Source organism: Manacus candei, unplaced genomic scaffold, assembly GCF_025592945.1.
Source record: "Manacus candei isolate 608988 ecotype Guabito, Panama unplaced genomic scaffold, ASM2559294v1 h1tg000009l, whole genome shotgun sequence".
Classification (NCBI taxonomy): Eukaryota; Metazoa; Chordata; class Aves; order Passeriformes; family Pipridae; genus Manacus; species Manacus candei.
The window spans coordinates 5707964-5732269 of NW_026138057.1; the positions used below are offsets into that span (position 1 = coordinate 5707964).

The following is a 24306-nucleotide window of genomic DNA, read 5'->3' on the forward strand; positions in this document are numbered from 1 at the left end:
GGGGCGGCAGCAGGGGGGGCCGCTGTGCGTGCGGCGCGTGCGCGCGGCGTCGGTGTGTATGTGAGGCTCTGACGGGTTCAAAATGGCGGCGGCGGCTCCTGTGTGAGGAGGGGGACTCGCGTCCCGGCCGGGGGGCGGCGGCGCCGGGGGGGCGCGGGGCGGGCGGGCCGGGTCGGGGCGGCGCGGCGGGGCTCCGGCACCCGGCGGCGGGGCGGGGTGCGGTGGCGGCGGCGGCGGTGGCGCTGGCGGAGGGGGGACGCGGCCCGCGGCGGCGGGGGGCGGCCGGCGGCGCTGTCAGCGCCCGCTGCCCGCGCCGGGGGCGGCGGGGCCGGGGAGGGCGACGAGCGCGGGGCGCGATCGCTGCTGACCCGGGGGGTTCCCCCCTCCTCCGTGTGTTCTGTTCCCCCCCCCGTGCCGGCGGCAGAAGAGGACAAAGGCGCAGGAGAGACCTGGTGAGCACCGCGGGGGTCACCGGCCGCCTCCCGGGGCGGGCGCGGGGCGCGGGCGCGGGGCCGGGCGGGAGCGGGGGCGGGCGGGTCTCCCAGAGTCGGGCCCCCGGAGGCCGCGCCGGGAAGTTGGGGAGGGGGCGGCGGGTGCCGGCTGACAGCTCCCCGGGGACCCTCCCTGCCCCCCGCCGTCCGTCCTGCCCCGGCGGGGCCGGGCCGGGGGCGCCTGGAGGGTCGGGGGTCTCCCCCGCGCCCCGCGGCGGGGCGGGCGCGCTGCACTCCCGGCTGTCCGGTTGTTTATAAACAGAGTTCAGCAAGTGCGGGGAAACTTGCCTCCCTCGGCCGAGCCGGGAGTCCTGGTCCCTGGGCTCGAAGGGAGGCAGGGGTGGGGAAGGTGTTGGCGGGACTGGGGATGATCTGCTGTCAAACCCCAGGATCGGGGAGGAGCAGGAGGGAGCAAGTTCTCTCTACGTGGTGGTAGCGGTTCTATAACATTACACGGGGCGGCAGATCCCCTTCCCGACCCCCTTTCCCCGACCCTTTCCCCTGAAGGTCTGGCTTAGGCATAGTCCTGGGGATTAAGAGCTTCGATATACCCGGGCTTTGGTTCCTTCCTGTCTCTTAAAAAAAAAAAAAAAAGTGTAGATGCCATCCGACGCCTCGGGAGGTTTTCCCAGGTTGGTGTGCGATGTCACCAGGTGGCACATTTGGAGATCCAAGCATTTGGGTCTCCTCAAGTCAGGAGTTAGATCCCTGAGTGCTTCCCTGCTTGGGTGCTGTATGTAGGGGAGATCCCATGTGCCTTCCCTGCTCATGGGAGATGTTCTGTGGTGGTGTAGCTTCTCCCAAATGCCACGGTAGAGGAGATCCCGAGGACAGTGGTTGTGTTGTTTGGAGGAGTTGATTCTCTAATGCATTATTTTGGGGAAGCCAGGCTGCTCCCTCACTGCTACTGAGGGTTTGACAGCACCTTCCCTGTTTCTTATCCCACTGTGGGCCAACGGAGCTGCTGTTTGGGCTGGTGGTAGAGTGGAGCAAAGGCCTTTTCCCGATGAGAGACTTGCAGGTCCTGTCACATTACAGAGCAGCTGGTGAAGTCATTTACTGGGTCGTGCCTAAATTAGAATGGGAGCCTTAAAAGTTGAGGTGGGCTCAACCACTGTGTTCTCTTAGTGCTGCACAGGGTTGTGGGGTCAGTCCCAAAAAGAGCAGGGAGGTGGGGGGGTAGGTGTCCTGTGTCTCTATGTCCTGCTTCACTGTTTCCCTCTGGCTTCCAAGGAGGAAGAGGACGAAGACAGCAGTCCTGGCGTGTCCTTTTCGCTCTCTTCAGAGGAGTCGGAGATGGAGCCTGAGGAAGAGCGGATCCGTTACAGCCAAAGACTGGTCAGTATTGGCCCTAAACAATCCTATTCTGGTCTGGTTCTGTTGGAACTGGAGGAGGAGAAGGCTGTTCCTGGCAGGAGGGTCGAACGACCCAAACAGGCTTATGGTGGATGGCTGCAGCCTGCCCAGAGGGGTGAGCTTGCCTGGCAGTGGCTTTGTGGGTTCTTTTGTGTCACCAAGGTTGAAGGGAATTTGGCTGCTGGGCTCTGGAAGAGGGGAGGGTTGGAGGCTGAGTAGGGAGCTTTGGGATAGGGACATGAAAGAAGTGTCAGTGTAGTTTGTCACAACAGGTTTTGTCTGTGTGTCTGGAACAAGGAGATGAGTTGAAACACTGCGTGTGACTGTTCTGTGGCCTTGGTTTGAGTGTGCTGTGAAATCTGAGAAAACTTCAGCCCGAAGCTGGTTTTCTTGTGCGTGTGTCTTCTCTCATTGTGTTCTTTTGGAGGGAGCTGTTCCAGCAGTCAGGTCCCAGTCAGGCCCTGTCAGGAGCTCTGGCTTGTCTCGTGTTCGTGCTGCTGTTCGGGGGGACTGCGTGAATCCCATGGTCTGGGAACTGGGCTGTGACTGGGAACAACTTGGGAGCAGCTGCTCTGAGAGTTTGAGATGATATTCCCAGAGATCCCAGGAAAGCTACTGTGTCTCCCACACGGTTTTGAGGCAGTTGTAAACTCCTAGGAAGGGCAAGTGGCAGCTCTGTGATGGTGTTGCTCTGAGTCACAGCACTACCTGTTCTCTCACCTTCAAGGTGCTGCCCATAAAGGTAAATCCTTATCCTTTAATACTCTGGACTCATTTGGTGTGAGGCCATGTGGTATTTGGCATTAAGCTTTGCCCTCAGTTCTGGGTGCTGGGAATGGAAAGAGTGGTGGAGAGCTCCCAAGTGTTTTGGTGGATGTTTTAACTTGGCAACAGCAGCAATCCCACCTCCTCCCTCATCCTGGCACACTGGTTCCCACAAGTGTGCAGGACACAACTCAAGGTGCTGGTTTGACTGGGGAGTGACCCAGGACTAACCCAAAACCTCTGGATAAAGACACAACAGGTGAAGGGGGCTATCAGCCATGGATTTACTGGTTTAAAAATGCTTCTAATCTGTCAAATAAAAATCAGTGAGAGTTGGTGTCCTGGTGCAGGTGGGCTGGGCTCCAGCAGAATGTGCTAAGCTGGATAAATGCCTGTACACTGATGAGCTCGGTGCTTAAGGGGTTTGGGAAGGCACACGTGCAGCAAGCAGAGCATGAGGCTCACCTGGACTTGTGTGTGTGTTCTCTGTGCTGGCCTGTGGCCCAGAGGAGGAGGCATGACCCCTGTGTGGTGGGACAGCTTTACCTCATGCCTTGCTTTTCCTGGAAACTTCCAGCTCATTCCGTGCTCTCGCTGTGTTGGTGATGCTCCCTTGTTGAAGTGCCTTTAAAAGATGATTATTTTTCTTCTCTAAAGCATGATTTGAATTATCAAGGAAGGCAAAAGTGCTGAATATGACTTATTCAAATATCCTGTGTATGCCTTGGACTTGGGAGCTGGTTTTAGTAGGCCTAAATTTAAAGTTCCAGGTAGGGAAGCAGGTAGTTGCTTAGTACAGTGTTTCTGCTGCTATCAGCTGTGTATGACTGGAGTTCAGTGTGTGTGTGACAGCAAAAAAAAGTATATATTTAAGGAAAATAATCTAAGTAGCCAGACAGCCTGGACTAGAATAGTTTATAGTGGTGAAGGAGCTGAATTAATTGCATGTTTTGATGGCCTGAGATGGCAAAAAAAGTTTGTTTTCTGGTGTGTCAGGTAATCACAGCAACAGCATCTTTTTCCTGACTGATTTCCATCAGGAAATAGAGGAAATCTTGAATGTTTTATGTTATTTTATTTAGTTTGCAGTACTGTTGCCTTCCTCTGGTTCAACAACAATCTGATGCATGTCTGTTTTCTGAATGAATTTGTCAATGTTAGGGAAAGATCTGGGTTTGGAGGAGAAATTCACCTCTGCTCCGGGTGTAGTCTCACTCCTACAAGAATTCTCTGCCAGTTCACACATCCCCCTGTGGCGCAATGACAGATTAGGTGGGTTGCACTGTTCTAACTTGTGCTTGCTCCCAAGTTCAGGCTCTGTATCCATGACTCCCAGGATTATAAAGGCCTGGGTGAGTTTCTCAGGATGCAGGGATATCACTAGGAGGATGCCTTGCACCCATTCAAAAAAAACTGTGGGAGAAGCTGTGTCCTGGTGAGGCTCATACAGGCGGTGGGTGATGCTGTATGAGGGTGGAGAGGACACATGGATATGGGACATCCATAGTGGAGGATGGGACTTGCAGGAGTAGTTTTCTCCTCATTCTGTATAAATGTTCTCCTCAGCTGCCTAACGAGGCAATTCTTCTGAGGTGCCAGCTTTTCAAGCTGGAGTGTGTGTTTTGCAGGCCCTTAATGGAGGAGCTGAAATGCTCCATTGTGTCCTGTGCCTGAGTGACAGTCCAGCCCTGGCACTAACAATGCCACGGTCCCTCTTGGAGACTTGGAAGTCTTCACTGGCTGTCACTGGGTGGTTGCACCCAGCCCATGTCACACCAGGCTCCCCACGAGGAGCCTGGGCTTCCCAAAGGCAAGAATAAAGAAGTTCAGTCGGCCTGGTGCTGTGTTTCCTCACAGTCTACCTGTCCTTCTGCAGGGGAGTCATTGCATATTCCTGGGTGCTGGAGTGTGAGGAAATCTCCCTGCTCCAGGGCTCCCTTTGCCAGGCCTTTGCTGTGAGCTAAGAGTAGCAAGACCCTGTGAATTGCAGGCTGGGATTAGCACATCACCAGAGTGATGCCGTGGGCTTTCAGTGACAATGATCAGGGTGAGGAATGAAGGGCAGCAGCGCTGGATCACTTTGGAATGGCTTGGGAGCACAGCAGGAGAGTGCTGTTATCCAGAGGACAGATCCTGCCCATCGTGGTCTCCCCGCTACCGACAAGTCAGCAGTCTGTATGTCAGGGTGTGGTTCCCAGTTAGGATTGCTGGGGTGGCAGAGCTGGTTTAAGAGGTTTTCTCCCTCCCTCAGTCAGTGCCTCAGGAGCTGATGCCCCTGAGCTGAACGATGCCTCAGGGAATTAGGGATTGTGGCCCTGGATGGAAGTTGGCAGTGGGGAAGCACCTAATCCAAATTGTTGTCGGTGCTGGGGTAGTGAACTACCTGCCCCACCAGCAAACCTGCCGAGGCTGGAGAAGTGGAAGTGTGAGATGGGGAGACAGGGTGGGGTAGGAACCTCTTAAACTGGCTTTGCTGCTGGAGAGAGCCCGAGGAGAAGCCTCACCCTCCCTTGGGGCTGTGGGTGCTCTCTGGGGCAGAGCCACAGCTCTGAGGGTGTTGGACTGCTGCCCCCAAATGACCATCCCTGTCTGGGTGCAATGTCACCCTTATTTTGGTTGTGGGAGGTGGTTGTGACACCCATGAAGGGAAATGGGCTTGTGGAGGAGAAGCCCTGCCTGGTGTCAAGTGCTGTGGAGTATTTGGGAGGGGAGAGGGGAGCCAGGGAGGGAAAAGCTGTCTCTCCCATGGCTCGGGGCTGTCCGTGTCCTGCCCTAGCACTGTCCTGCCCTCTGGTCAGATCCTTGCGTGAAATTTGAGAGGAGGCCTCTGCCTGTCTCTACCAGCCAAAACCTGAGGCCTCTCCTGTAAACAGCAGTTGCCAAACCTGTCCTTACATGTCGGTGTCCACACTCTCCCCTGGGAGAGAGTTCAAATGGGCTTTACAGCATGTGGAGGCATCAGCTGAGGGATGAAGCTTGGGGAGCGTGGAGGATGAGGTTTGTCCTCCCACAGCTGTGTGTACTGTGGAGTGACTCCAGGAGTGCACTGCCTGTGCCTGAGTGATGACACTGCTGGCTCTGACGGATGCCCGGAGTCACAGCAGCTGGAATCTTTTGTTTTCCGACTTATTTGTATTGAGGGTACCAAATCCTTTCTGCTGGATGGGGCGATGTCAATGCAGGACACAAGCCATGGGCCCAGGAAGGTCCATGCATGTTCGCAGGACACTCATTACAAAATTCCAGCCCTTATCCCCACAGGATAGGGATAAATGGCCTCAAAGCTGAAAGGGAGGTCAGGGGGAGCAGGCTGTGGGCTGGCAGGACAGAGCTTGTGTCAGGTAAGATGGCAAAGAGGAGGATGCAGCTTTCTGCCCTCCTTGTGTTGCTCCATCTCGAATGGCTCATGCTATCCCAACAGTGGGATGCAAGGAGCAATCCCATCAGGTTCAGCCTGACTTTTTGTTTGTCCTGTAAAGCTGCTCAGTGCCAGGTAATGATTCCTTGAGGTTGCTGGTGTTTGTCACCCCCCAGATGTGTGCTTGGCAGAGGCCAGTTCTGCTGGATACTGATTTTTCCCAGGGCTGCTCCCGCTGACTTGGGACTCGTGTGTGTGCTGGAGTGACCCTGCCTGTGTTGTTCCCACAGACACTGAGTGAGGCACTGTTCCCACACATGCACTGAGTGAGAATTTGGGTGGTTTTATATCACACACCTCCATTTGAAATGTGACACTGGCAATTCCTGTCAAGCCACTGCCTGGAAGGGCTCAGAGTTCCTCTGCTATGTGCCCTGTGTGAAACCCAGTCTGGCCAAATGTCCCTGGTCTGCTGGACACACCTCAGTTTCCCAGTCTAGACAGGACCCATGCAAGGAGAGTAATTAATCTCTCCCACATGCCTCAAACTGGACACACTACAAATGAGTCACTGCAAATGACCCAGGTGTAATAATTGAGCTCTAAATAATTTAGGGACTGTTCAGATTTGGTCTGTGCAGGGCTTTGGTGGAAGCTAGCAGCAACTGAAGGCTATTCTTGGAAAGTTTTAGAAATCCCTTGGAGCATTTAGATCCTGCAAGATGCATGAGTGTGCTGGTCCATGGGAGAATATATCCCTGAAACCAACTGGATGTTCCATGTCAGCAGAAAGGGATGCAAGAGGTGAATATCTCTGCTGGATTCTTACTATCCCAAGCCTGGTTGTGCCTTGAGTGTGTCCTGGGAGCTGCAGTGCTGACTAAGAGCAAGGAGCCTGACAGCACAGGAGCACTTCAAGTTACCTGTGAGTTACCAAACAAGTTGTATTTATGTCTCCTGTAGTAATCAGGAGGGGATTTTCACGGGGTTATCCCAGCTGGAGGTGACACCAACAAGTCAGGAGAGCAGTCTCTGCACGCCCAGCACCTTCTTAATCATGTCAGGAGCCACCCAGACAGGGATCTACAGGTCCCTGGGTGGGTTTGGGGGAGAAATGACACATGTAGGGAAGTGGTGGTGTGCTCAGAAGGTGGAGAAACAAGGTGCTGCCCTAATCCCGTCCTCTGGAAATGTATGAGGGGAATGAGGTTGAAATGTCTGGTGCTGCTGCTGATAAAAGAGTGTTGCTGATTCCAGAGGAGGGAATGATGGGTGAGCCTTTTGGGCACTGTGAGGAACTTTGCTGTTCTTCTTTCCTTTTCACAGTGGCCTGAACTCCACATGCTGCCCACCTTTGGATACCTGCAGATCTCCCTTGGCAAGGGCACTGATGATTTTTGGGGGCCAAGGAGATAAACCTGGTGACAAAGTGTGGCCTGTTAATCCATGGTTAATCTGTTGGACCGGGATTCTGTCTGTTCTGTTTCTCTGTGTCCATGCTTGTGCATCTGTGTTGCTGTAGAAACAGCACGAGCTGGATGTCCAGGGATTCTGAATCCCTGTGGAAGTTCCAGGAACTTGAACCAGAGAAGTTTTTGGGCTGAAATCTGCCAAGGGTTGCAGGGCGATGAATTTTACACGTTTTAGCCATCACTCTGTGCACTAAAGAGCTTTAATAAAGCTGCCCCACATACCATTTTAGGTCAAGGAAGAGGCTCTGGGGTGTAAGCATCGTCTGTGGTTTTTGTTGGTGCTGGTCCTCAGGGTTGGGAGTTGAGAGCAGAATCATGTCGTGTTTGAAGCAATCTTGACAGAGTTTGGGAGAAAATATCAGTTGATAAAAGTTGTCCCAGCTCTTCCATGTACCCCTGTAATCTCAGGATTGAACTGAAGCAGCTGGAAGTGGAAAGGAGAGGGCTGGCAATGCATGCTCCTTTAAGGTCAGACTGCCTCAGTGTCTTTAATTTGCTGTGCATAAATATTTCCATGTGTCACTGAGCCCCTTTGCCCCATTTGGAGCAAGGAAAGGACAAATCCTGGGCTCCTTGTGGAGCAGAGGGGGAGGGAGAGTGTGTAGGGATGGTGTAACAGCACAGAGTATGGAGGAAATGTCCTTCCTAGTAGCTGGTTTCACACATTGTCCCTGTTCTTCCCAACGACCCTGTGTTGTTTTCTTTCTTCCTAAGCATCCTCAGCCCTATAAACTGCAATTCAGGCAGCCTGTTGCTGTTCCCTTTAAAGAACAGTGTCAGCTTAGCAGGAATTGCAGTACAAACCTCAAAGCTTCCTGTGTTTTTGTTATCCAAGTCCTCTGGTGGTCCAACCTCATTCAGTCGGTGTGATGGGACAGAACTGGCAACAGGTTTCTGCAGGGTTGGGTTGGGAAATTTGGAGGGTGAGCTTTTCCCTGATTAAAAAATCCAAGCTAATCCTCTGATCCCCCACTGTGTTGGAGACAGAGAGGTGCTCTGGCTGTCCCAGGGAGGAGTGAAGTCACTTAGGGCTGACCTGCTTCTGCAGGGTGAGCTGCACCTCTGAGTGCTCATGGCTCTGTTTGTCCTCTGTCCTGGGTCTCTGCCTCCTTCTCTGTGTGGGCTCAGTAGTGGGAAAACAAATTAAATGTGTATAATCTTCAATCCTGCCTTTTTGGTGGAAGTTTGGTCTACTTTGTTCCATTTTGGGGAGACTCTGTTGCTTTACTGCACAAAACAAAAGGAGTAGCAGAGCTGGTAGTGCTCATCTAACCAACTGTACAGGGCATGTGCTGGGGACCCCTGGCAGGGAGAGGGCTCCGCACAAGTTTTTTTCCTTGGATTTCTTCTGATTTGGAAGTGGTGGGATGTAATTCAAGGGGTTTTCTCAGTCTCCTTGAGAAATGAGAATGTCGAAGGGTGGCTTTTAACACTCAGAGGGTCAGTGTTCAGCCCTGGAATGGAGCATGCTGGAGGGTTTGATGGTCCTGCAGGAGCTGCTTCAACCTGTCATGGAATCCAGGCAGGGTTTGTCCAGGTGCCAGGTGCTCTGGCTGGTGGTAGGTGTAGGCAGTGGGGGGCTTAGTAGTGCCATGAAAGCCAGTGGGGGCAGTGTCTGAGTGTGACATAGGCTGCAGGTGACTGGAGTGAGGAGCTGTATCCTTCCCTAAGAGCAGTGCTTCCGTTTTGGGACTGTTGCCAGACCTGCCCATCTGTGTTCTGATCTAGCATGTTCCTCTGCCTCGTGGTTTTGCTGCTCTGGCTGGTCAGTGTGTGGTTTAGCAGCAGCTGCTGGACTTCTCCTTGGCCCATCCATGCTGTCTCCCCACCTTGCTCCAATTCCCCAATTACTCCTTGTGTACATTCAATTTTGTAACCCAGAAGTGCAACCAAAGCATTCTCCCCGGTCGTTCTGAATCGCTGCCAGCCCTGCTCGTGATAGGAATCTCTCCTGGAGCTGTGAAGCCTGGAAGGGCTCCAGTTCTGCGTAGATCCTGTTTACTCCCGGCCTGGTGCTTTGAGTCCGTCTTTGTCCAGGGATGTGCCACCTGGGATACACCTGTTCTGCTCTCCAGGTTTTGAGAGAGACAGGAGATGGTGAGGGGTGTTAAACCTGAGTTAAGCTTGATGGTTTGGTTCTTGGGTTCCTCTTGGGGCGATTATGGTCTGTTCTTCAGATCCTAGGTGGTACCTCCTTCTATTTGGTGGAGCAGGGAGTCCAGGACTGCTTTACTGATCATCTCCCAGGCACTTGCAGTTGTTTGGCTCTGCAGAGCCACAATATTAACAGAACAACATGGACCTACCTCTGTAGGACTCTTTTGTACCCCAAGAGTGACAGGAGGAAGAGGAGCTGAGGAGAAACTGAAGTGCCTGGAGGTGGAGAGGCACAGGAGGAACCTGCTGCTTCTCTGCTGTGCTTATGCTCCAGAGCTTGGAGCTCAGTTCCGGAGCTGAAGTGGGAGGTGCAGGCTTGGAGGAGAGGGATATAGAAAAAAAGAGCTCCTGTGCTTAAGATAAGCAGTGACCTGGCAGACTCCTGATTGGGTGTCGTAATCTGGGTGCCTTGCTCCTTGGTGTATCTGGAAACACTTGCAAGGGAAGATCTTCCCTGCATAGTCTGTTCTGGCTTTGGCACCTGCTCCACCCTGAGTCTGATCACAGCCTGCTTGTCCATCCTCCTGTCAGGCTGCCTTGTGCCTCTCCAGAAGAATGAAGGCCTTTCCCATGGATAAAATTGCTGGAGATTCTCAGGACAAGCTCTCAGAGGCAGAATTCTGGATGCTGCTCTTTGCCACACTCGAAATCAAAACACCCAAATACAAGTTTGGATGTTGGTGGCCTGGATTTATCTGGGCAAGAGCCACAGTTGTTTGCTGTAAAAAATATGGAAGAAGTTAAATTCCTAAACTGAGGAGAGTTGAACTTGTTGGTTTATTACCAGTTTGGTGCTTGTTATTATCAATTTGGGTGCATTTTGGGCAAAGTAAACCTATAAAGGGATGGGATGAGGAAAAGAAATGCACTGGTAAATCACACTGTTCTATACATATACTGGGGACCAGCTGGAAGTTAATACCTGGAAGGAGGGATTTTGGAAATGGGGATGAAACTTCACTGCATTCTTCATGTCAACTTTTTTCTCTAAAGGAATAAGGGAGAGTTGTGGGAGGCCTCACACCAGGGAAGCTGCTCTGGAAAGACAACAAGCATAGGGAGAGGAAAAGTGAGGGTGCTGTGGTCTCCTGAAGAGGGGGAAGGAGCTGTGACCCAGCAGGAGGAGGTTCCTGAAGTTGCTGGGAGATGAGGGAGGGGATGGCAGCAGACAGGACAGGAAGTGACTAAAATACTGTGGTGTGTGTTGGTTTCAGTCTGTAAATACAGGAGGCTCTGTCAGCGAAAGGACGGCTTGTTCTTTTTTTCAAATGTGACCTTGTACTCGTTCTTCTCTCAAAAAAAATCCACAGGAGAGAGGTTTTCTGGCTCTCTTCAGCTGATGTCAGTTCCTTTGCTGTTAGAGAGGGCTGTGCTCCATGGAAAGAAGTTTTGAGGAAGTTTTGAAGAGTACCGCTGTGGAGCTACATGAGGCACTTTGCTTGGGAGAAGGAGACTGCAGGTGAAAAGATCAGAATAGAAGGGATAGCTGTCAGCAGGATTAATATTCATGCTTCCTTTTTCCTACATTAATTGAGTGGCACCCAAGAGGGCCAGAATGGAATGGTGAAGGACAGCTGTTTTAGATGGGAATTGCTGGCTGGCTGGTCTTGGAGGATGAATAAACTACCTTTTCTTGACCCTGCCTGACACAGGGAGAAAGGGTTTGGACCACTTGTCAGTTCTTCCTTAGTAAAAAGAAGGGTGAAAAACTCTCAGCAGGGTGAAAAATGCCTGAATCCTAACAGAAAGCTGGAAAAAAATGGGCTATTTTAATATTGCTGCTGAACACTCATGTATGTTATGGACCTGACTCGATCTCTTGCTTCACTGGAGCTGAACTTCACCTGGGACACTTTTACAGATGGCAGTTTTGGGGGTGTCTGCTGATCTTCTTTTTGGAAGTTGTGCATCCCTGGCTGAACTGGTTGACACTGGAAGAGCTCCCAGTAGCAGAGCCACCCCCAGGAAGAAGTGGTCCTAGTCTGAGAGCCGAGGGCTGGGAGTTGCTTGCGTTCTCTGGTGAGACCTGCCTGGATGGGCTTGCTCCAAGGAGCAGGAAGAAGAGTTAGGAGGGCTGTATGAATCTTCTGGGAAGGGGTACTTAGCCAAGCCCCATCCCTGGCACAGGCTGTGAGACAAAGGTAGCTGGCTCTTCCCAGGAAGAGGTCAAACTCAGTGCTGCCAGAAGGATTTGCACAGCTGAGTGTGTGCAGGGGGAAGGTGAGGTTGTCATTAGCCTGCTGTGGCTTTGAGTGTCTCTTGCCCTTTGCAGGTGTCACCTGTACCAGTTATTTAACCAGGCAGCAATTCCCTGCGTGTCAGGGGAGGATCAAAACACATCAGAGAGGAAAGGGGGCATCCACTGACCACATCCACCCTCGTACAGAGACCCAGTTTGGGGAGCTGGGGGACCATGGTTTGTGTAACTGTGCTGTGAGGGAGCTGCAGACTCCAGGAGGGGAAAGCTGCAGATGCTGCCTCTCTCAAAATGCACTCTTGGAAGCACAGAAGCCTTTCCTTCCTCCTGCCTGCTCTGCAGGCCCTGAAATATTGTTTTTCCCCACCCTTCCAAGACAACAATGACATGAAAGCACTGTGGCTCCGGCTGGGTAGGATGGGATGGGAGCTGTTTGTATTGTGCTTTTGGGTCCTCAGCCACGGCTGGGATCCTGCTCTCCTACATGCTGTGCCAATTAGGAGGCAAAACTCTTCCCTGCCCACAGGAATAGGCAGAGCTGAGGGAGTTTTGTGGGTGATGCTTTGCTGATGACAAGAGCAATAGACTTTGGAATTTGCTGGGCTGGAGGAGACAATCCTTTCTTCTGTGTTTTGCATCCCTGTTTCCCCATTGCAAAGGAGTTCGAGTTTAAGGTGTTCCTGCCTGTTTTCTGGTGTGTACACTTTTGGTGTGGTTGCCTTATCATAGTGGTTTGGGTTGAAGGTTCCAACCTGTTTGTCTTGGAGGCTGTGCTGTGAAAGAGGTCTGGGAAAAGAGTCTGAATGGTTCCCGGATCCCACAGTGCAGATCCATGGGTGGATCCAGCTGGAGTGTAGTTTCATGTAATGTGAATCCACAGCAGGCTGGTCTGGTGGAGAGACCTCCTCTGAGACACATCGTATTTGTTTGGTCATAAAGCCTCCAGATTTGTTAGTGAGGGACCAGGTCATTCACTGCACATTCACAGAAGGTGGGAGTGGGATCTGTCCTCAAAGTTTGTGCTCAGGATTAGCCAAGACAAAGTGATCTCACGGTCCAGATGCCAAACTGGAGTGACTGGGCACTAAAGCTGGAGTGGGTAGATGGGAAGGGAGCAGGAGCTCCTGTTCGTGGCATCTCCAGCATCCACCTATGACACCAGAGGGATTGGGATCAGGCCCAGCCACATGGTCACATTGCTGTTGAATTAGCTGCTCTACACAGTCCAGAGCCTGTGCTGGCTCGGTGCCACTTCCAGAAGGACAGACAATGGCTGGTCATCATGTCTGTGCCTGGAGCTGTGTTCCAGCCCAGGTTTCCTGAGACTTGCGCTCAAATGGGACTTACCTGAGTTTTAGCCCAATGTAACCTTGCTCCTAGTTAAGGTACACTTAACTAGAAGCCCTGAAATACCGTGCAGATTTCCGGCCTGGGAGCCAAATATAAGTTATTGAGAGACTGATTTGGATATAGCCTCCTCTTGCCAGAATTCTGTGCCAGACCTTTTCCCCCACTCGTGAGGTTTTGTACCCAGTGAAGACAAGAGCTGCTTTTCCTCCTAAAAGTGAGTGTCTGGGGTAAAGCAGCAGCCTGGTCCTGCAGTGAGCCACCACCCACCTGATCCCAAAGCAGGTGAGACCATGGACTACAGAGCCCAGAATCCTCTGCCTCATTATGCATATCCTCTAGTTAGTGACAGAGAGCTGCCTGCTGGGACCTGTAATCCTAGGTTTGCCTGGGATTGGGAAAAGGGAAAAGATAGTCCTGCTGGAAGGGGATTTACATCTGCTCTGTGCCCTCATTTTAAAGCTGAGCACCACGCTGGGTTAACGGATTCTGTGATTTCTAAGGAAAAGTGCTTTGTAAGGTGGACTCATCCTTTGATACAACACAGCCATAAAACTTCTACATCTCTAACTTCATGCTCTGATGCATGTCCTTAGAAGAGGCAGTCTCAGTTTAGAAGCAGAGTGGGCATTTGGGAATTCCAGTTTTTAGTGCCCAGTGTGAAATTCCAAGTGTTCCCCAGGAATAGGTCAATTATGCTGATTGCCACCTCCATTTGTTTGGTTTTTTTTTTTAAATGCGTTTTTCTGTCTTTCTAAAAACCTGTAATTAAAGAGTTTTATCTTTGTATTATTAAAATCAAGGAAAGAAAGTATTCCCATTTTCTCCCCATCTTTAGTGGGGGGCTTAAGACAAAGGACAGCAAACACACATCCCTTTTCCTGATTGTTTAATCCTCAGAGCATTCAAGCTCTGAGAGGGACAGACCCTTGTTTAAGGATCTTTCTGAAGTGCCCCATTCAGGAGAAGTTGTTCCTGCCTGGCAGATAAGCTGTTTGTGCCCCTGTCGTTCACTTTTTGTCCTTCAGGGGGTTGGAAAGCCGAGCACAGTCAATGAGGTGTTAACAACGGATAAATGACTCTGCCTTGATGGCTGGGGAACTCCTTGTGGACCTGCTTAAAATTGTCAGTTAAAATTAAATGTTACTGGGGGTGGGTGGAAAGCCCTTTTATTAATGTCCCTACATCCTCCTGCACTGGTTAAACTAACTAATTTTAAGAATTTCTTTAAGGCATTGCATGTGTATGAGGGAGTCCTTTCTCTTTCATGGTCCGTGGCTGGTTCCAGTGGTGTTGCTGAGGCTGTGACACTGCCACAGATGTGACAGCAGCTGTGTCACCTCCTATCCCATCCTGGCTGTCTGCTGGCTCAACAGTTGGTGTGCACGCTTGATACGGAGCATCCCTAATTGGGGGGATTAAATTAGCTTGGCTAATTCAGAGCAGGTTGCCTTTTATCTGGGGGGGATTTGGGGAGCATTCCCACGCAGGGTTCTGCCAGAGCTTGGCTGCTCCCTAGCCAGGTGGCCAACAGCTGGGGACAGTAATTATTTCCAGATCCAGCAATACCAGAAGAGGATGTCTGTCAGGAATCCCCACACAGATGGACTTAGGAGACCCTGTAAGAAAAGGGTTCCTTCCCCTCTGCTAGTCCTCCCCACACAAACAAGGGAATAAATCACCTTTCATGTACAGGCCTGGCCAAACATGAAAACTTGAGAATTTTGTCTCCAGTGTAAACCCTTCCTTTATCACTTGGTGTTCTGGCAGACATTTAAATTCACAAAGTGTCTTTACCTCTAGTGCAGCAAAATACTGATGCACCTGTAAAAATGGGCAACTGATTCTTTTTTTCTGTGCCTCAGTTATTCTGAACTCTCTCCCCTCCTCCTGTATTTCTGTGTTAGAATTCATCAGGAATGATCCTCTCTCTCCAATACAGCCCAACTTGCACAAATGTGGATGCAGGAAGAGCGTATCTGATGTTTCAGTGGTGTTTTGAGTCCAGGCTCCCCCAGGGCCCCTGGCTGAGCTGTGCTGGGTTGGGATGAGGCTCTGGTTGTTCCTCCTGGTCCGTAACTCTTCCCTCACTCCCTGAGGTGTGTTCTCCCCTCAGCGTGGCACGATGAGGCGGCGTTACGAGGACGATGGAATCTCCGACGATGAAATTGAAGGGAAGAGGACATTTGACCTCGAGGAAAAGCTGTCCACCAACAAATTTAACTCCACCTTTGTGGTCTTCATGGAAGGCAAAGGTTTGTCTTGGGGCTGCTAATCAGTAAGCAGGGCTGGTGCCAGGGAATGTGTGTAGGGAAATGGCATGGCAGCTGCTTCATCCAGAGAGCAGGGAGCTGATCTGCAGCGTTGCAGGTTGGCTGGGACACATGGAAGCCAGGAATGGGAGGGTTCTCCTGGGTCACCACCTGTAATTGCAGCCACATGTTGTCTATGAGATGTTTAATTCAAGGACTGTGTGGGATCTCTCCCCTTCCTTTCACCATGCACACGGCTCAGTGGGATGGCTTTTCATCACACAGGCTTGGGGGGATTTCCTGGAGGGAGGAGAACTTCTTCAAGGCATCTCTTGCTTGGCTGTGAGCTTTCTAGGAAACTGAGGACCAAAATCCGAGCTGTTTTCCCTGTTGGAGCAAACTCCCACTTCCCTGGGGGGCCTGTCTGAGGCTTATCAGCAGCACACACCATGTTGCTCCCAGAACTGCTGCAAAGGAGTTCCAGGATCTCCAAAGGAATGTAAAAAAGTGAGGAACAAGGTTTTCTTTAGCTGACCACAGAGATAGGAGGAGGTTCTCAAGTCTCAACTGCCCTGAACGGCCTGATCCAAGTCAGAAGTCGGTTTGCTGGGAGCAGGGCTGGACTAGAGATCTCCAGAGATGCTTTAACCTCAGTGTATCCTCCGAAGGAGCCTCCCCTAAACCTTCCCTCTTCTTGTCTCCCTGCACCAGACTTCACAGTTGAGTATATCCAGCGGGGTGGCCTGAGGGACCCTCTCATCTTCAGGAGCTCGGACGGCCTGGGGATAAAGTAAGTGTTGGGAGCACAGAGTGGTGGGTGACTCTGGCCCAATTCCTTCATCTCCCCACATTGTGTGGGATCTGATCCTGGCTCTGCCAAGCTGGTATGACTGTGTCCTGTCCACACTGTCCTTTATGTGCAGTGAGCAGAGAGAAATATCTTCCACCTCAGTTATCCCGTTCTTATTAGTCTGTTTGGACTGAAAATGAGAGTACTGAATTGGCTGTAGGTGATCAGAATTCCACCAAATGTCTGGAAAGTCCCACTGCTGCTCTGATGCAACATCTGGCTGGGTTTCTTTCCTAGTAACATAGGCATCTATTGCCAGAGAGTCAAACAATTTGTAGTATTTCTGGCATTTTCCAGAATTCCAGCCTGCTTTATCCAACTTCTAAACTGCTCTGTGTCTCTCCTGCTGCAGTACATTCATTGAGATTTACAGCTTTGAGTGTAAAGCTGGGTCAGTGTTTTGGGGGAGTTGATTAATACAATGATTAGAGGAATAAATGACCCCTCACAAACTCTCTGAGCCAGTATCAGCAGCACTGCTCTGAACCCCCCCCAGCTGGCTGTGAATGGGTGGGTGACATCTCATCCAGTGCAGGATGTTCTGTACTGGGGTGAATTAGGTAGGAAGTCGTGCCAGGCTCAGTTTTAACTGCTCGGTGACTTGGGAGGGCAGAGATTTGATACTGAGGATTAGAGTGTGGCTGAAACTAGATTTCTCCTGAGCTTTTGGGTATTTCTCTGGGTCAAGAGCTGCTCGAATGGCTGCCAGGCTGTTCTGCCTGTGACAGCAGTGTTTGTACAGAGAAGTGTGCCAGTACAAACAGTTGGAGTGGTTCTGCTGTGTCAGTGGAATATACTGCATGTACTGGTCTGGCTATGCCTTTGGATTGGGATAACTCACACGAGCAGCCTCTAAAACGAGGGCTGGGATCGCTTAGCTCCTTTGCCAGAAGTCACTGTACAACGACTTGTGCTCTGGAGATGGTACATCCTATTCCCAAATCTGCTTCCTGAGCCAGAAGTTTGTCCCACTGTTTCACCCCAGACTTGAGCCCCTACAGATCTAATGCCATGGTCTGCACACACCCCAAAGCAGCACCTTCAGGGTGCAATACCTGGTTTACAGGTGGGGAGGGTCTGCACCAGAAGCACATGATGGTTTCTGAGCAAGGTGTTTGTCCTGCAGGATGCCGGATCCGGACTTCAGCGTGAATGATGTGCGGCTGTGTGTTGGTAAGTGTCACCTCCTGCAGGTAGGGAGGAATGGGGAGAGTCTTTGGGTTTAAGCTGAGGTCTCGTGGCTCCCCAGAGTGCAGCTAGTTGGACCTGAGCTGCCCTTACCCAGGGGATCACCTTCTTGGGTCTAATTTGACCTGAAGCAGCTTCTGTTTGATGTGGGTGTGGAAGTTCTGGGAGAGGCCAAGACATCACACTTGTGTGGGTGGCTTCTCTGAGGATCTCATCTCCTGGAGTCTTCTGAGTGGTGCATTGTGCACAGGGCCGGTTGCAGTGACGTGTGTGTGTTGTGGCAGGGAGCCGACGGATGGTGGATGTCATGGATGTGAACACACAGCGGGACATCGAGATGTCCATGGCACAGTGGGCGCGATACTATGAAACGCCAGAGGAGGAGAGGGAGAAGCTTTACAATGTCATCAGCCTGGAGTTCAGCCACACCAAACTGGAGAACCTAGTGCAGAGACCTGCCACGGTGAGCATGGCTCTTCCTTCTGCAGGGATCTCCTTTCCCTGGTCCTCTTGGCACTGGAATGTGGGAGGAGAGGGGCTTCTCGGAACTTGCATGGGCTCAAGAGTGTGTGCTCTGGAAGCTGCTGGAGCTGATCTCCCAGTCAGGCTGTGGTGACCATGGCCAAGTCCCTGGAATGTCACTCTGCAGAGAGATGATGGGAGTTCCTTAGCTGTCAGCAATTGGAGACGTGGAAGTGGAGCTCCAGAGGGTTGTGCAGTGTGGAAGGGAGGGTTTCTGGTGCCAAGTGCTGAAGTCTCTGAGGGCAGAGGACACCAGGATTGGAGGTGTGCTGAAAGAGGGGCAGGAAGCTGTTTTGTGGTGGAAAAACAAGTTACTGAAGAGTGGAAGGTGGGATGGATGGAATGGGCATCCTGAACTCCCTCTGCAGATGGTGGAAGGGAAGGGGCAGCTGTGTAGGGCCATTCACTTCTCCCTGTAAACTGCAGAGGGAGCCTGGAGTTCTCTGGCTCTCCTGAAGCTTAGGGAGTTGAATCCCACCCTAGGAGATGCTGCCCTGCATGTTTTTTATGTAAGCCTGGTGCTGGCATCAGAACATCTGATCCTAAATTCTTTATGTGTGGGATTTACCCAGTGGCACTGGGAAAGTTGCTGGCTCTGGGATGGGAACAAAAAGGGGGTTGCCACCTGCAATTAGCAGAAGGGTTTGCTGTATCCCTTTTCCCTCTGTTCACATCTCCCACCTTTCTGCCATAGGTGGATTTGATTGACTGGGTTGATAATATGTGGCCCAGACACCTGAAGGAGAGTCAGACAGAGTCTACAAATGCTATCCTGGAGATGCAGTATCCCAAGGTGCAGAAGTAAGTGACTTCCTGAGCTGTGGCAGCCAGCAAAGCATCCCTTGCAAGAGAACTGTCCAAGGGAGCAGGAGTTTGTACCAGGGGGAAGCAGGAGGCACAGTCTCCCTGTCTATTTTGCGGGTGACACTTGTAAGGACACTGCAGTCAGTTATTTAAGCCCGTTGGCTGTGTGGAAGGAGGGGAATCACGTGGCTTCTGGCACTGCTCTGAGCCATTGGCCTGGGTTTAGGGGGCCCATTCCCTTTGGATGTGTTATGTCTGCTCCAAAACATAGATAACCACTCATTTTCAACTTACCATCACCTTTTTTTCCACCAGGTACTGTCTGATGAGTGTCAAGGGCTGCTACACAGATTTTCATGTGGACTTTGGTGGCACTTCTGTGTGGTACCACATCCACCGAGGGGGAAAGGTAGGACAGTCCCTGTTGGAACAACTACAGGTGCTTTAGGACAGTGGATGTTAGTCTGTTCTCCTGTTAATCCCTGAGGATGCAGGTCCCAGACAGCAAATTGAGGTCTTTCCACCCTAAACTTATGTTACGTGGAGGCAGACAGGTGCTGATCTCTAGTTCAGTTGTAGCTCTAATGTGGCAGAAATACTCAGGTAAATATCTCCTTGTCTTTAGCACTCTGGTGTCCTTCCTGGGCTCTACATCTCTTGACTCTGATGTAAATACTTAAAAAGCATCCCAAGCTCAAGCTACCTGTGGCACTCAGTGTGTCAAGTTGGGAAAGACCTTGCTCAGCTGCTTGACCTCTTTAGAGGGGCATCTATTGAAGACATGTTACTGGGAATTTCTCTGAGAGAGGGGAAAGGAAGAGATTCAGATGTTTGAAAGAAGCAGGGGATAGTCAGTAACTGTTCATTATATGAGGACTTATATGTGTGTGTTATCTTTATTTGCAGATCTTCTGGCTGATCCCCCCTACACCCCAGAACCTGGAGCTCTATGAAAACTGGCTTCTCTCAGGGAAGCAGGGAGACATTTTTCTTGGGGACAGAGTGTCGGAGTGCCAGCGCATCGAGCTCAAGCAGGGCTACACCTTTGTCATCCCCTCAGGTACCACAGCATGGGCAGGGGCATCCTGGCCTTGGCCAGGGTTCTGGTGAGACACTGAAACTCCTGAACATAGGCAGGATTTAGCTTCCTCATGGGTGACTGGGAGAAGGAGATGTGATGTGGCTCTGTCCTCTTGCTTCCCACCTCCCAGAATATGCCTGTCATGGCATTGTGGATTCAGCCCAAGTGACAGGAAAGCTGTGGCTGGCTCACATCACACTTGATTAACTATCAGAGGAGGCTTTCCCAGATCCTGTGGGGTTGACACCCAGAACAGTGCAGGTTGAGGACAGGCTGGCCCAAGGTTAGTCCAGGCTCCTCAGCTTCCTGGGTGTCTCATGACACCTCTGGAGAGTTGTAGCTTTCAGCAGGACCAGGAACAGAAAACAGCAGGGATTGCTCAACTTACTTAATTGAGTCCTGTTATCACAACTGACACCTCTTTTGAACTGAGTGGCTTTGCCTTAAGGAAACCTGTTCTGGAATTCCCCAAATGTTGGACTTGGCTGGATTGCTTAGCCTTGGAGATAACAGAGCTGGAACCTGAGTTACTTTGAGAGTGTTTTAATTGTTGGAACAGACTTTGGTAGACTGTTTTCATTGTTGCTGATGTTCTTAGCCCCAACACAATTAGGAAACAATATAGAACGACACCAGGATGATAAAAAAACTATGGAAGGGGACCAAATGAATTCGGTGTTGTATGACTTGGGGTCTGTATGGTCCCATTGTAGCCCCCAGCTGCTTTTAGGCCTGGTTGATGTGACAAGGGGTCAGTAGCCAGTCTTGTGCTTGCAGCTAACCTGGATACAGATGAAGGTGTAACTGTCAGGGTGGGCTTATCTGAGTGATGTGAAGGTAGGTGGTGCAGATTTGACAGCCCTGCTTGGAAGAGCAGAGTTCCTCAGAGATGGAAAAGGACTGGAAGTTGTGAGACCTTGACGTCATCTTGTTGCTCAGGATTCTTCCAACTCTCCTTTCTCTCCTAGGTTGGATCCATGCTGTGTACACTCCCATGGACACGCTGGTTTTTGGGGGCAACTTCTTACACAGCTTCAACATCCCTATGCAGCTTCGGATCTACAGCATTGAAGACCGCACGCGGGTAAGGACCTGTGGGAGAGCCAGGAGCAGGAAGGGGGGGGGGAAACAGGCAGGCACACGGGTGTTCTTGCTGGTTACTTGGGGAGATGTGGGCCTGCAGTGCTCAGCTCCTGCAGAGAAGCTTCAGGACACACCTAGGCTGTGTTGGACACTCGGCCAAACCGGGTGTGGCATCTGTCAGTTTCTCTGGTACTCGTGATTAGAAGGTCTGTGGGGGAAGAGCTGCAACCCTGACAAAGAAAAATGAAATATTAATGGCTTGGCAAGCGAGTAGTGCCTGGTCTGTGCCCTGCCTGGTGAAAACATCCTTCTGCAAGGAGAATCCCATCAGGCTGCCAGAAGCAGGAATGATGCTGTTACACATGGACACGTGTTTCCTATCTCCAGAGGGGATCGCTCTGCTTTGAGGCAGCAGTAATAGAACTGTGAGTGCAATGGTGGTGAAGGAGGCCTGAGCAGACCCTCTTGCCTTGTTTTGCAGGTCCCAAATAAGTTTCGTTACCCCTTCTATTACGAGATGTGTTGGTACGTGCTGGAGCGTTACGTGTACTGCATCACCAGCCGCTCACACCTCACCAAGGACTTCCAGAAGGAATCTCTCAGTATGGGTAAGCCCAGCCCTTATTCCTTCCTTGCCCCTGCCAGACTGGTTCCTTACATCTTTCTGCTGGGGTACTGGCTCAGCAGTGTGGTGGGCTGGGTGTTCCTCTGAGGAAGAAGCCAAAACCAGCCAGACTTCTGCTTCCTCCTTCGCCCCTGCGACAGCCCAGGTTCCTCAGAGCTGCAAAACCAGCACACCAGTTTCTGGCCTTGTTGGGACACACAAAGCCTGTCACACAAGAGGTGGAGGGAAGTTGCAGTGACCAGCACAGTGCTGTGGGCTCTGGGGCAGGAATGATCTCTTGCTGGTTAGGGCTGCTACATGCAGGGGTTTAAGTGCTGTCAAAGTTACTTGCAAGGGCTCAGCGACCTCACAGTCATGAGTGAGTCCACATCCTGTTTTTCCTGTCATGAAGGCAGGATCAAGGTTCTGAGTCACTCCCAGGACCAAGTGGCTGGAGATCCCAAGCCCTCCAAAGCAAAATTAGGTTGGCCAGGGCTTTGAGCAGCCTGATGTAGCGAAAAATGCCTGGGCCCGTGGCAGAGGGGTTGGACAAGATGACCTTTTAGGTCCCTTCCAACCCAAACTATTCTAGGATTCCATAAAATTCAGTCAAGGGTGTTGCTATCTTTTCCTCTGGGATGTTTTTCCGTATCTGTTGCCTTGCATTCCCACAAAACAAGCCAGGAATGGGAAAGAGTTTTAGCTGTTCTTTTCCAGCTGCTACGGGTCCCCTCCTTTCCCCTTGCCTTGTCCCCATATGTATCTGTTGTGGCTGGGAGGGATTCCTCTAGAAGCTGAAAGCCTGCCCACTGTGCTCTCACTCTCTCTCCATCGTGGCAGACATGGAGCTGAGCTCCTCGGACTCGGTGAACATGGAAGAGGAGGAGGAGGAGGACGAGGAGGAGGACGCAGCAGGGAAGGAACCCAGGCGGCCGGTCACGAGGCGGTCCATCCTCACCAGCCCCATCGCCAATGGTGCCAATGTGGACTATGATGAACTGGGCAGGAGCTGCCGGAGCAGCCTGCCGGGTCTGAAGAAGACCCCATCCATAGACTCTTCCGACTCCAGCCGGGGCTCCCAAAACGGCCAGGCCTGGGACCCCACCGGGGGCAGCCCACGCAAGAACAGGAAGGTGCACCTGACGCAGTTCGAGCTGGAGGGGCTGCGCTGCCTTGTGGACAAGCTGGAGTCGCTCCCTCTGCACAAGAAGTGTGTTCCCACTGGCATCGAGGATGAGGATGCCCTCATCGCTGACGTCAAGGTAGGCCTGGGGCTGCCACAGGGACTGGCATTCCTGAGGGATGCCAGGTGGCATCTGCTTCATTGTGGTATTGGAAGTGAAAAGGCTTGACCCTGACCTGTCTTGGGGCAGGGGGTGATGTGTCTGCAGGCTGTGTCCTCCTCTTCCTCTGCATGAGGCTGATGTCACACCTGAGGGACAGCCCTTGGATTTTGGGTCAGGGTAGCAGGAGCAGTGAGCGGTCCCAGCCAGCGTGGCTGAGACCCCTCTGGGGACCCTCTGGGCCCTGGCTGGGTCCATCATGGGTGTCAGTGCAAAGTGCCTCTTGGAGATGCAGTTCACTTCCAGTTCTGCCTATGGACTCCGTGACAGTTGGAGCCCTGTCCTTGCCCAGGTGAATTTGACCTTCTTTCTTTGGATTGTTTGCCCAGGGTGTGACCTGAAGTAACATGAGTCAATTTTTTAAGGCCGGTGAGGGTTGTTTGGGGTTTTATTTCCCTTTGTCTGCCAGACCTGTTGAGCTGACCCCATGAGCTTTGGTGTTTTAGCCCCTTCAGCCTCACTTTATTCCCCACGGGTCCATTTTAGTCCCTAAAACCAGTTACCACTTTCTCCCCTACTTGCTGATGGTGATCTGTTCAGCTGCTTGCCTGTATCAAAGCTGACATCCAGCTCTGAGGTCCCAGGGTGGGCTGTGCTGACTGAAGGAGTGGATGTTGGATGTTGGTGCTGTTAAAGGCTGCACTTCTGGTTTCCTGTGGCTTTTCAAGCCTTCTGTGTGTGCTGTGACCTTAGAGTACGTGACACATGTGGTTCTGAGCCCCTGTGTGATGCTCTGGAGGAGCTCAAGCTGTGAGCACCATGTCTCACCCTTGGACTGAGAAAAGGAGGCTGGTGTTGGGCGTTTTGAAGGCAGAGCAGTCAAGGTTGTTGGTGTTCAGTTGGGTTTTGAGACCTGTTCAAAGAATTTGTTAATATTTTGGAGCAAATGAATCTGTGCCTCTGGTTTTGGTGTGACTCCCCCCCCCCATCCCTGTGTCTGGTTGTGAGCTGCAGGTGACAATCCCTGTGGTCCCAGACAGTTTCCCTGAGGATTTGCTCCTTAAAGCTGGCTGTCCTTGGAGGTTCAGAAGGATTCTGGCCCTCAGGACTGGCATCCTTAAGGCACAAAGATGCTTAGTCATCACCCTACGGTGGCTGGAGAAAGTGGGACAAGTTTGTCAAACCACTCTTCTAACTTCTGTTTTCCATAGAGGTGATGGAACTGGCTGGTATAGATTGGCTTGTAAAACCTGAAAAAGGCTAAGACATTTCTAGCTAAACCTTTTAACTAGGGCCATCAATTGCAGCTGGTGTTCTTGTCCTTGTGGCACCAGGTAAGGTCATTTATGGACCTGGGATGTGGCCAAGGACTGTTGGGGGAAAAAACCCACTTTGGTCTGTGCTCCCCAGGGTCAGAATGTGGTGTTTTCTCACCCAGACATCCTTGATCTGCCCCTCAGATCAGATGTCCTGCCACGCTTCCTGCCACCCTCTTC

At 51.7% G+C, this 24306-nt stretch overlaps 1 protein-coding gene across 1 annotated transcript in view; it reads left to right on the top strand.

Annotated features, from left to right (window-relative positions):
• The window catches only part of KDM2A (lysine demethylase 2A), a 37320-nt gene continuing 13014 nt past the window's right edge, over positions 1-24306 (top strand). Inside the window, exons 1-13 of the mRNA XM_051776556.1 lie at positions 1-102; positions 425-452; positions 1725-1829; positions 15260-15398; positions 16107-16185; positions 17372-17418; positions 17718-17896; positions 18650-18756; positions 19075-19168; positions 19666-19819; positions 20809-20924; positions 21405-21531; positions 22368-22789. Coding sequence (XP_051632516.1) covers positions 83-102; positions 425-452; positions 1725-1829; positions 15260-15398; positions 16107-16185; positions 17372-17418; positions 17718-17896; positions 18650-18756; positions 19075-19168; positions 19666-19819; positions 20809-20924; positions 21405-21531; positions 22368-22789 — 1617 coding nt within the window. The 5' untranslated portion in view covers positions 1-82. The remainder of the gene's footprint in view (positions 103-424; positions 453-1724; positions 1830-15259; positions 15399-16106; positions 16186-17371; positions 17419-17717; positions 17897-18649; positions 18757-19074; positions 19169-19665; positions 19820-20808; positions 20925-21404; positions 21532-22367; positions 22790-24306) is intronic.